At 40.0% G+C, this 12,596-nt stretch overlaps 1 protein-coding gene and 1 pseudogene across 4 annotated transcripts in view; one reads left to right on the plus strand and one right to left on the minus strand.

Annotated features, from left to right (window-relative positions):
* CREBRF (CREB3 regulatory factor) overlaps positions 1 to 12,596 on the plus strand; it is an 84,819-nt gene that overhangs the window by 24,421 nt on the left and 47,802 nt on the right. For 2 of the 4 annotated variants that reach the window (XM_032260368.1, XM_032260369.1), the window contains exons 2-4: positions 3,116 to 3,316; positions 7,162 to 7,287; positions 10,459 to 11,545. In XM_032260368.1, coding sequence (XP_032116259.1) covers positions 3,308 to 3,316; positions 7,162 to 7,287; positions 10,459 to 11,545 — 1,222 coding nt within the window. In that variant the 5' untranslated portion in view covers positions 3,116 to 3,307. Of the gene's footprint in view, positions 1 to 3,115; positions 3,331 to 7,161; positions 7,288 to 10,458; positions 11,546 to 12,596 lie in introns of all 4 variants that reach the window. The other 2 variants (XM_032260370.1, XM_032260371.1) reach the window with 2 other exon arrangements.
* On the minus strand, positions 5,896 to 6,913 carry LOC116538115 (annotated as a pseudogene).

A 12,596-nucleotide genomic window follows, 5' to 3' on the forward strand; every position in this document is an offset into this window, starting at 1 on the left:
TTTTAGAAAATGGGTGCAAAATGTTGGGGATGAAGATAGTTTGTTGTGAAGTTGTGTCATTAGTTTTAGAGACTGGGAGAGTTTATCACTGAAAAGGAGTTCCACGGCATAGAGTAGAATTGGTCCTTTCCCTGTCCTGTGTGCTGCCACTTGCAAGACTAGGAGAAACAAGTAGGTGAAAGAGCTCAACCTGTTACTTGGTAGACCTCTCTGGGAATCAGTGCCTTGAAAACATTTAGCCCTAGGGCTAACAGTTACCACAGGTGTTGAGCTTCTGAGCTAGACTAGCTGTGGGACAAATAATGAAAAAAACAAAGCATTGGCACAATATACCTCTTGATGATAATCACCTTTCCAAATTAATTTTATTACTGCATCTTAGTGTACTATCTCATTCATTCTCATAACATTTCTGTTACATAGTTAAGAGAGTAACTTAACTATGTTAAGTTAACTAAGTTAACTATGTAAATAAGAATTCTCTGATCTGGGAGCTAAGGCATAAACTTAACAAATGTGCTGTAATTCATATGGCTGTTTCAATTACGGGATCAAACCTGGAATCCAGGTTTCCTAAACAATTGCTCTTTTTGCTAACTGCATTTACTGAAGTTTGTTTTGATGTGTTTAAATACATTTTTAAATAAATACATGTATTTGTATTGAAGTTTTATGGCTTAGATAATTAAATGGCCAGGAAAGAGTATTGCTTTTTCCCTTAAGATCAGAAAAATTAGGCTTAGAAAGATGACCTTACCTAGTGTTGTATACTTTGCAGGTGAGAGCTGTGACTAGAATTTAGCCCTTTTTTGTCCACCGTTTCCCTGAGAAACCAAGATGTTGGTAGATAGTATCTTTACTAGATGCCAGTAATTATATATTGAACAGAACTCAATCTCTTCCTGAGTCTTCAATCCAATTTTTTTTTTTTTACTTTTAAAAATATTTTAATTTTTTTGAGACAGTTTCACTCTCTGTCATCCAGGCTCGAGGGCAGGGGCACTATACCGGCTCACTGCAACCTCTGCCTCCTGGGTTCAAGCGATTCTTGTGCCTCAGCCTCCCAAATAGCTGAGACTACAGGCGCGTGCTACCATGCCTGGCTAATAAGTAATCCACCTATCTCAGCCTCCCAAAGTGCTGGGGTTATAGCTGTGAGCCACTGTGCCCGGCCAACCCTATCTAGTAAGGTTAAGTTTTCAGATTTTGAAGGACATCAAACTTTTCTTCCAGATCAGGTTTTACACCAAAATTATACTGGTCCACTTTATTTGAACACATGACTTTAATTGGATGCCTTTTGAGGGGCCTAAGTCATGGATCTAGAAAAGGTGACTGATCTTTCTTCTCATAGGAATCGGGAGAGAATTAGGGCAATGACTATGACTATATACCAGTTGTGGGACGACAGCATGAGGTCATGCAAGGAGAAATGAGAAAGAACTTGCCTTTGGCAGTAACAGGGAGCAATCTAGTTAACACTGGAGCACTGAATTGAAAAGCATAGTTAGCTCTGTTTCTAGGCCCAGGCTGGGCACTTGACATTGTTTCCTACGTTAGACCAGTGAGCTGGGAATGACAGCTCACTGGAGGAGAGAGAGTGCAGTAAAGATCCAGGAAATACAAATTATAGTCAGTTTATTAATCTAATTAAGTAGAACAATTATTGAGTCCCTTGTTGACACTATCTCTTAATTGAGCTCTTTGAAATTAATGTGATCTCCTGTAATCCCAGCACTTTGGGAGGCTGAGGCAGGCAGATCACTTGAGGTCAGGATTTTGAGACCAGCCTGGCCAACATGGTGAAACCTCCATTTCTACTAAACATACAAAAAATTAGCTGGGCATAGTGTTGCATGCCTGTATAATCTCAGCTACCCGGGAGGCTGAGGTAGGTGAATTACTTGAACTCGGGAGGTGGAGGTTGCAGTGAGCCAGATTGGGCCACTACATTCCAGCCTGGGTGACAGAGCAAGACTATCTCAAAAAAAAAAAAAAAAAAAGAAAAAAAGAAAGAATTACTGTAATATAATGTACCACACTAGCCCAGACAATGTGCTGACTTCAGAAGGCAAATTCAGTGTAAATTGACTCTTTACCAATGTAAGAAGTGACACTGCATTTAGACTAAATTAGATCAAGGATAGGACAGTGGTTCTCAAAACTTTAGAAAGGACCAGAGTCACCTGGAGGGCTTATTAAAAAACATTGTTGGTACCCACTTCTAGAGGTTCTGTTTTGATTTTGCATTTTGAACAAATGTTTAGGTTTTGATGCTGTTGTTGGTACTGCTGGTCCTTGGATCGTCCTTTTCAGACCCACTGATCTAGGACAAAAAGATGAAGCAAGTATAACTGTTAAATTCCTCCTGATTAAGGTATTCACAGGGAAGGGAGAAAACATTAACATTTAAGCCTCTACTCTGTCAAAATCATCTTGTGCCAGATGATTTGGTAGTCACTGTTTAACTTAACCCTTGAAACTACTCTGCAAAGTAGTCCTTGGCCCATTTTCCCTCAAACATACTCCAATGAAAAACTGGCTAGAATAATTCTTTCTTAAATGACAGCTTTTACTTATAACTGAAAGAATAATGTTGGGATATACCATGACAAATGTGATTTTATTTCATGTAGATGATACGTGAAGTCACATTGCTGACTATTATGTATTCATTACTCTTCTTGTTGACTTATGAGAGACATAAAATGTAGATTAATTTAGCAGTAGTGATTATACAATAGATGGAATTAAATTTTGAGATATGTTTTCTCATAAAGAACATAAAATGAATGAGAATTCGACTTTAAAAATCAGCATATTACATCTTTCAGATCACAGAAAAAATGAGCCTATGATAATTTTGTGAGTTTTTTTAGTGTTGCCAATTTGTTATTTACCAACTCCATTTTAGAAAAATACAAGAGGAGGAATGGTAAATTATAGAATAGTCAGTATTAAGATGTGACCAAATCCTTGATAACTCAACTGTCAGACTTACTCATTTAAAGCACAGTATTCTCTGTTAATATTGTTTTTGAAAAGTCAGCCTCTTTTTTGAAAAGTCAACTTGTTTTTAATGGAACTCAGTGAAGTTACTTGTGTTGTTTGACAGACCACATCGCACAGAGTTACTAAAAAATAAAAGTGGTGATCTAAGCAGTTGAATTGGAAGCACTCTGGGGAAACCTGCTGTTTGTTGTGAAAATCATCTTTGGTCTTGGAATTAAAAGGAAAGCTGGAAAGGAATTTACAAACGAGAAAAAAAAGAAGTTTGGAATTGGATTCACAGGATCTGGGCTTGGAAATGCCTCAGGTAAATCAAACAGAGTAGGTGCCAAGTTTTTTATTTTCCCACTACAGAAAGTCAAAACCTTTGGTTCTATAAATTTCTACATCTTAACACGCCTTTGCATACTACCTTTTTAAGATATCTTATTTCTGATCTCAGCTAGTTTTGAGTACATGTTCTTTCTTCCATTGCTTTCTATTTTTTATTTTGCTATCACCTGAAGTTCAATGAGTTCTCCATAGGTAGTATGGTGAACAGGTAGAAGGTGGACAGATCTGCTGGCTTTATGGGGTAAAACCAACTCCCCTGAAAATTAATCTGCCATAGCAATCCCATTTCTCTCTCCTCACTCTTCCTATTTCCCAGTTCTTACCTTTCGTTTATGCCAGCTGAATTTAGAAGTAATTAAGAGGAAATAGTGAGAGACTTCAGGCCCCCTCACCTAACCACTCTCATCTCTCTCTCTCTCTCCCGTTTTTTTTTTTTTGAGGTAGAGTCTATCTATATCACCAGGGTGGGGTGCAGTGGCGCAATCTCAGCTCACTGCAACCTCTGCCTCCCAGGTTCAAGCGATTCTCCTGCCTCAGCCTCCCAAGTAGCCGAGACTACAGGCACACACCACCATGCCCAGCTAATTTTTGTATTTTTAGTAGAGATGGGGTTTCACCATGTTGGCCAGGATGGTCTCAATCTCCTTACCTCGTAATCCACCCATTTCAGCCTTCCAGAGTGCTGGGATTAAACGTGTGAGCCACTGTGCTCATCTCTCTCTTTCTTGTAGACACACACACATACATATGTGGGCATATGTAAATACCTCCCCACAAAATATATCTAAGAATGTTTATATCTATTTATATTATGGCAACTACTCTGAATTGATCAGCTTTGGTTTGAGGCAATCACTGAAACAATCAATGAAGCCCTGTTAGTCCCTATTCATCTTTTCTAAACTCTGTTTCTTCTCCAGTGTTTAGCTCTTGCCCCTCCCGTTTGTTTCAGTGGTGGGGAGAAACCTAGAAGTAATGAGTGGGTGGCTTTTTGTGTTGCCATACTGAGCTACCCCTTGAGCACAGGGAATCAACAATTTGCTGGGATTGTTTGGTGACTTGGAGACAGGCAGAAAAGGCAAAGAAAGGGAACTTGGTAATGGATGTTGAAAAGACCGGCAGCTGGCTGGGCATGGTGGCTCACAGCTGCAATCCCAGCACTTTGGGAGGCTGAAATGGGTGGATTTCGAGGTAAGGAGATTGAGACCATCCTGGCCAACATGGTGAAACTCAATCTTTACTAAAAATACAAAAATTAGCTGGGTGTGGTGGCATATGTGGCTGTAATCCCAGCTACTCGGGAGGCTGAGGAAGGAGAATCACTTGAACCCAGGAGGCGGAGGTTGCAGTGAGCTGAGATCGTGCCGCTGCACTCCAGCCTGGAGACAAAGTGAGACTCTGTCTGGAAAAAAAAAAAAAAAAAGACCAGACCAGTGGCCTACGGCCACCCCAACCTCTGTGACAGATGGACTGCTTATGCCCTTTTACAGTGGTTGCCCATTCAAGGTTTAGTTTTATATTTATTGAGTACTTGCATTTGGGGCTTAAATTTTAAACTTATTTTCTTAAGCTAACTTTTTCTAGGAAGAAAGGTCCCATAGGCCTGGAAGTGTTGGGAGAAGATAAGAGAAATAAAAATAAAATGAGATGGGAAGTACCAATGAAGAAAAATATGATGAGAAAGTCTATGAGAAGGCCAGTTTGTGGAAGATAGAAGGTATACAAAAAGAATAAGCAAATAGATTAATACCATTTAAAAACATTCTGCAGAAACTTGCAAAAACAGAAAAACTAAAAAAGAAATTTTTGGCTGGGCACAGTGGCTCACACTTATAATCCCAGCACTTTGGGAAGCTAAGGCAGGCGGATCACTTGAAGTCAGGAGTTTGAGACCAGCCTGGCCAACATATAGTGAAACCTCATCTCTACTAAAAAATACAAAAATTAGCTGGACATGGTAGCACGTGCCTGTAGTCCCAGCTACTTGAGAAATTCAGGCAGAATAATTACTTGAACCTGGGAAGCGGAGGTTGCAGTCAGCTGAGATTGTGCCACTGCAATCCAGCCTGGGCGACAGATTGAGAATTCGTCTCACCAAAAAAAACACAAACAAAAAAAAACTTAAAAAAAAATTCTTTCTCTTAACTCATTTGGATTTGGTTAAAAAAAAAAAAAACAAAACAAGAAAAATTCTTTTTCATTCTCTTTCTTCATCTTAGATTTCAAAGTGAGGCCTTTCTACTATTTGACCCACTTCAGGAGGGTGAGCCCAGACTTGACCCTGGAGGGATTCATATAGATATTAAAATGTAAAAAGAAGTTGGAGAAAAAACAAGAAGGAGAATTAATGCTGGGTCTCAGTACTTTTTTTCCCCTTTACTTATTATGGAATGGACTGTGCCCTTTTCAGGAATCAGGATTAAGGCTACACAGCTGATGCCCAAGTTACTGGTTTTACCAAGGAGATTCTTTGGTATTTAGTTGATTCTGTTTCCATTATGTTCCTGCAGGCATTGGTTGTAGTAGATAGTGATGCCCAGGCTGAATTTTAATTTTTAATCTTTAGTTTGATTTAAACATTACTTTTAGTATGATGCCGACACCAACTGTGCAGAAAGAGCTCTGGAGAGTTGTTCATAGCAGCACACACCTGCGGCTCTTCTTTGATTCTGGAGGCTCCAGGGCAGCCGACATTGTTTCATCAAATACATTTTTTTTTTTTTTTTTTGAGAAGGAGTTTCGTTTTTGTCACTTAGGCTGGAGTGCAATGGCATGATCTTGGCTTACTGCAAACTCTGCCTCTCAGGTTCAAGTGATTCTTCTGCCTCAGCCTCCCAAGTAGCTGGGATTACAGGCGCTCGCCACCATGCCTGGCTAATTTTTGTATTTTGAGTGGAGATGGGATTTCACTATGCTGGTCAGGCTGATCTCAAACTCCTGATCTCAGGTGACCCACCTGCCTTGACCTCCCAAAGTGGTGGGATTACAGGTGTGAGCCACTGTGCCTGGCCATCAAATACATTCTTTAGGCCTTTCTTTAGGCTTTTAAGTGCAGAACACTCCCACATACCTGACAGCCTTTAGGTCATGGGCCAGCTTTTTAGCAGTTTCTAGAGTGATAGCCTGTTTGTTCCTGGCAAGTTTCTCAATTGTAGAGGGATCATCTTCTCTGAGATCAGTTTAGGCCCCAACAAGCAAGAAAGGAGTCTTTGGATAGTAGTGAGTTACCTCAGGCACCATGTTTTCTTTTACATTTTCAAATGGAGATGGAGACTGCTGAAAAACAGACTAGAAATACATCTGTTTGTGAATAACTCAGTGGTCCTAATCTGTCATAATCCTCTTGCCCTGCAGTATCAAAAAGTCCGAGAGTATATGGTTCTCTACCAATCATAACTGTGACTGCATGGTTGTCAAAAACAGTCAGTACATTATTGGGTATACTTGGAGATTTGTCGTGTAGGATATCAGGAGAGATGCTTTACCAACAGCACCATCACCCACAACACAGTTAATTGTCTGCATTGCTGAAATAGTTTTGTATCCACTTTAAATATTTCAAATCTGATGTTGACCTTCGCTTCTCCACCAGGGCATTGTCAGCACTCTATTTTTTTTCTATTTTTGGGTATTTTCCTAATTTAAGTCTACAGTTCAGTGCTAGCCAAAGCTCTTAAATATACTATACAGTAGGAAAAGTATAGAAATGTTTTCTGAAAAGAATAAGTTACTTAGTGGGAGTAGGGTTGGAGCTCATATGTGATAAATTGGTCTCAAAGTAATCTTTAACTTTCTAAAATAAAAATCACTCTGTTGTAGCCTAGTGTAAGCGGAATGGATCCGCCTTTTGGGGATGCCTTTCGAAGCCACACCTTTTCGGAACAAACTCTGATGAGCACAGATCTCTTAGCAAACAGTTCAGATCCAGATTTCATGTATGAACTGGTAAGCAGCATTTTCTTGGTGTTGGACTTGATTGATTTGGGATAAAAGTTTGTGGGAGAGTTTTTTATTTATAAATGCCTGAAAAGAAAAAAAAAAGGTGTTTGGGACAAGTTTAATTCTTATGATTATACATCTAGTAATTTTATTTATTTATTTTTATTTTCATTTTTTTTGAGACAGAGTCTCACTCTGTCACCCAGGCTGGAGTGCAGTGGCACAATCTTGGCTCATCGCAATCTCCGCCTCCGAGGTTCGAGTGATTTTCCTGCCTCAGCCTTCCAAGTAGCTGGGATTACAGGCATGTGTCACCACATCCAGTTAATTTCTGTATTTTTAGTGGAGACAGAGTTTCACCATGTTGGCCAGGCTGGTCTCAAACTTCTGACCTCAGGTAATCGCCCACCTTGGCCTCCCGAAGTGCTGGGATTATAGGCATGAGCCATTGCACCTGGCCTACATCTAGTAATTTTAAAAGTATGCATGAACCCATCAAAAATTGTAAAAGATTATCTAAATGTCTTCAGATCTAGTTTTTGATAAAGAGAATAGGCAACTTTTTTTTTTTCCTCTGCATCTAAAGGCTAAAGGGCTTTTCAGCAGGAAACTATGGAATAATAACATTGAGCAAGGCATGTGACATAAAGAATGTGACACAAAAATAGCAATTCCAAGCAGGATCTGAATATACTTACATTTATTCTTGAGGGAAATAGACACTTAAAATTCATAAGAAAAACATTTTAGAACTGTTTTAATTATATAAAATTGAAGCAACATAGAAATATATAAAAACTGGAAAACTGAATGCTCAAAAGCATAAATCTACTAAAAATTATTGAATTGGGGCCAGGCGTGGTGGTCCACGCCTGTAATCCCAGCACTTTGGGAGGCCAGGGCAAGTGGATCATGAGTTCAAGAGATTGAGACCATCCTGCCCAATGTGGTAAAACCCCATCTCTACTAAAAATACAAAAAATAGCTGGGTGTGGTGGCAGGTGCCTTCGTCCTAGTTACTCGGAGGCCGAGGCAGAAAATGTCTTGAACCCGGGAGGTGGAGGTTGCAGTGAGTTGAGATTCTGCCATTGCACTCCAGCCTGGGCAACAAATTGAGACTCTGTCTCAAAAAAAAAAAAAAACATCAACTCTGGAAGACTGAAAATTTCCTCATTTTCTTCCCATAGCTCCACCTTCCAAACCTTTGATCAAAATATAAACATATGTATATACTTTTTTTTGGCATATACTTTTTTTTTTTTTTTTAGGCAGTTTCACTCTTGTTGCCCTGGCTGGAATGCAATGGCGCAATCTCGGCTCACTGCATCCTCTGCCTCCCTGGTTCAAGTGATTCTCCTGCTTCATTCAGCCTTCTGAGTAGCTGGGATTGCAGGGATGTGCCACCACACCTGGCTAATTTTGTATTTTTAGTAGACATGGTGTTTCTCCATGTTGGTCAGGCTGGTCTCACACTCCCGACCTCTGGTGATCTACCAGCCTCAGCCTCCCAAAGTGCTGGGATTACAGGCATAAGCCACCATGTCCGGCCTGTATATACTTTTTTTGTCTTTTTTGAGACGGAGTTTCGCTCTTGTTACCCACGCTGGAGTGCAGTGGCACGATCTCGGCTCACTGCAACCTCCACCTCCTGGGTTCAAGCAATTCTCCTGCCTCAGCCTCCTGAGTATCTGGGACTACAGGCGTGTGCCACCATGCCCAGCTAATTTTTGTATTTTTAGTAGAGACGGGGTTTCACCATGTTAACTAGGATGGTCTCGATCTCTTGACCTCGTGATCCACCCGCCTTGGCTTCCCAAAGTGCTGGGATTATAGGCATGAGCCACCGCGCCCGGCCCTGTATATACTTTTTAATTGGATAATATAGATAACAGTTTTCCGTAACTTGCTCTTTTAAAAATAAAAATGGCTGGGTGTAGTGGCTCACACCTGTAATCTCAGCATTTTGGGAGGCTGAGGTGGTCGGATCACGAGGTCAGGTGATTGAGACCATCCTGGTTAACATGGTGAAACCCCGTCTCTACTAAAAATTAGCCAGGCATGGTGGTATGTGCCTGTAGTCTCAGCTACTTGGGAAGCTGAGGCAGGAGAATCACTTGAAGCGGGAGATGGAGGTTGCAGTGAGCCAAGATCGTGCCACTGCACTCCAGCCTGGGCAACAGAGCAAGACTCCAACACACACACACACACACACACACACACACACACACAGGGCAACAGAGCAAGACTCCAACACACACACACACACACACACACACACAGGGCAACAGAGCAAGACTCCAACACACACACACACACACACACACACACCCACCCACCCACCCCAGTCTGTTTTGTTTGTACATTAAGAGCTAAGCTGCATTCATTTCAGTGGCTTCAGAGTCTTAACTGGCATTTGAAATTGACATCTCCAGTGGCACACGCCTGTAATCTCAGCACTTTGGGCGGCAAAGGTGGGTGGATCACTTGAGGTCATGAGTTTGAGACCAGCCTGGCCAACATGGTGAAAACTCATCTGTACTAAAAATACAGAAACAAAATTATATCCCTAAAATTCGTGAAGAGTATTTTACTCTGCCTGCCCAAGTGTTGTTATAAGGTTTTGAAAAGATCTTACCATTTTGTGGCTGAATTTCAACTCTCTTTAGATTGCTCTTTGCTTCCATATTAAGTTCCCACTTAAGACATCTTCTGTAATGAAGTTGTCTTCATTATTTGCTTTTTTGTTTATTTTTCATTTTTATTACTATTTTAAATTCTTCTCTCTCACATATTACATTGTTTGCTGTTTAATTGAAGCTTCCCCCACCCCCGCCACTAAGGAGATTCCAAAATCCTTCTAATATCAAGAAATGTAAACTTTTTTTAGGAAGAGTGTTTATGGTAAAACTAAACAGCTCTTGATATTTGGATCATACCTGAGCCTCTCAAGGGAGACACTTTCCCTCTTTTTTAAATTTAATTTTTAATTGTTTTTCATTTGTTTTATTTTTACTCTTTTTTTTCCTGCCTAAGGAAATGATAATAAAGTGTCATGTCAGTAGCTTTTATGTTAAAACAGACCAGAAGTCAAGTCTTGATTTATCAATTTGATGTATGGAGGTACATATTTCCTTCTTAAAATATGATGTGCAATTTCTTTTTTAAAACCTTTTTCAGGATAGAGAGATGAACTACCAACAGAATCCTAGAGACAACTTTCTTTCTTTGGAGGACTGCAAAGACATTGAAAATCTGGAGTCTTTCACAGATGTCCTGGATAATGAGGGTGCTTTAACCTCAAACTGGGAACAGTGGGATACATACTGTGAAGACTTAACAAAGTATACCAAACTAACCAACTGTGACATCTGGGGAACAAAAGAAGTGGATTACTTGGGTCTTGATGACTTTTCTAGTCCTTACCAAGATGAAGAGGTTATAAGTAAAACTCCAACTTTAGCTCAACTTAATAGTGAGGACTCACAGTCTGTTTCTGATTCCCTTTATTATCCCGATTCACTTTTTAGTGTCAAACAAAATCCCTTACCCTCTTCATTTCCTGGTAAAAAGATCACAAGCAGAGCAGCTGCTCCTGTGTGTTCTTCTAAGACTCTGCAGGCTGAGGTCCCTTTGTCAGACTGTGTCCAGAAAGCAAGTAAACCCACTTCAAGCACACAAATCATGGTGAAGACCAACATGTATCATAATGAAAAGGTGAACTTTCATGTTGAATGTAAAGACTATGTAAAAAAGGCAAAGGTAAAGATCAACCCAGTGCAGCAGAGCCGACCCTTGTTGAGCCAGGTTCACAAAGATGCAGCAAAGGAGAACACCTGCTACTGTGGTGCAGTAGCAAAGAGACAAGAGAAAAAAGGGCTGGAGCCTCTTCAAGGTCATGTCACTCCCGCTTTGCCTTTTAAAGAAACCCAGGAACTATTACTCAGTCCCCTGCCCCAGGAAGGTCCTGGGTCAATCGCAGCAGGAGAGAGTAGCAGCCTTTCTGCCAGTACATCAGTCTCGGATTCATCCCAGAAAAAAGAAGAGCACAATTATTCTCTTTTTGTTTCCGATAACTTGGGTGAACAGCCAACCAAATGCAGTCCTGAAGAAGATGAGGAGGATGAGGAAGATATTGATGATGAGGACCATGATGAAGGATTTGGCAGTGAGCATGAACTGTCTGAAAATGAAGAGGAGGAAGAAGAAGAAGAGGATTATGAAGATGACAAGGATGATGATATTAGTGATACTTTCTCTGAACCAGGTATTACAATGCTTGCAAGCTTACCAGACAGACCTTTCTATTACTATTTTGAAATAGAAAGGTTTTGCCGGGCATGGTAGCTCACGCCTGTAATCCTAGCACTTTGGGAGGCTGAGGTGGGCAGATCACAAGGTCAGGAGATCGAGACCATCCTGGCTAACATGGTGAAACTGTCTTTAAAAAAAAAAAAAAGATTTTGTTTAGATGATTTCTCTTAGTTTGGGAATTAAATGACTTAAATCTTCGCTTAGATATGTGATTGGTTTCTCTATTCAAATAGCTCTAAAATGATGACTTTTGCTCACATAAGGGTTCATAAGCTGATTCCTTGAGGGCTTATTTATTATTTTTTTATTTCTTATTTTAAAAATTAAAATAGAGATGGGAGCTTGTCATTGTTGCCCAGGCTGGTCTCAAACTCCTGGGCTCAGGTGATCCTCCTGCCTTGGCCACCCAAAGTGTTGGGATTACAGGAATGAGCCACTGTGCCCAGTCGAGGACTTAATGTATTTTATGTTAAGTGACCTGTTTTGTCACTCTCTTGAGCATTTGTGCAAAGATGCCAAGAATTTATTGGTTTAAAAAATATTCCTGTTTATGCATATGTCTCTCTATTATAGTTGAGATAAGTTAGGAGTATAGAGAATGTTGAACCAAGCGATGATAGTTTATATTACTCATGCCAATAGCCAACAAAATCTTTTTATGAATAATGTAAAAGAGAGGTTTCTTTGTGTCTGCTACATTTTAATTTATATCATATTTTCCTATTTAAGTAAAATACATGCTGTCATTTGGTGAGCATGAAGGAGACTCAGCTTTATTTATATACAGTGCATATAAATAAAAGGGACAAAGAAAATGAAATGTGTGGGGGAACTGGTTCACTTCAGCATTTACATGCTTGGGCTTTTGGCACCATTGGCTTGTGCAGTTTATTTATGAAAATGATATTGCCAAGTGGCACATGGTTGAAAATGCACAAAGAAGTAAAGATTTCAAATTTATATGAAAGCTATTTTCTTCAAAAATAGTATTGATACTAACTCTG

The sequence above is a fragment of the Sapajus apella genome, unplaced genomic scaffold, assembly GCF_009761245.1.
Source record: "Sapajus apella isolate SASKATOON/1434 unplaced genomic scaffold, GSC_monkey_1.0 scaffold117, whole genome shotgun sequence".
Taxonomy (NCBI): domain Eukaryota; kingdom Metazoa; phylum Chordata; class Mammalia; order Primates; family Cebidae; genus Sapajus; species Sapajus apella.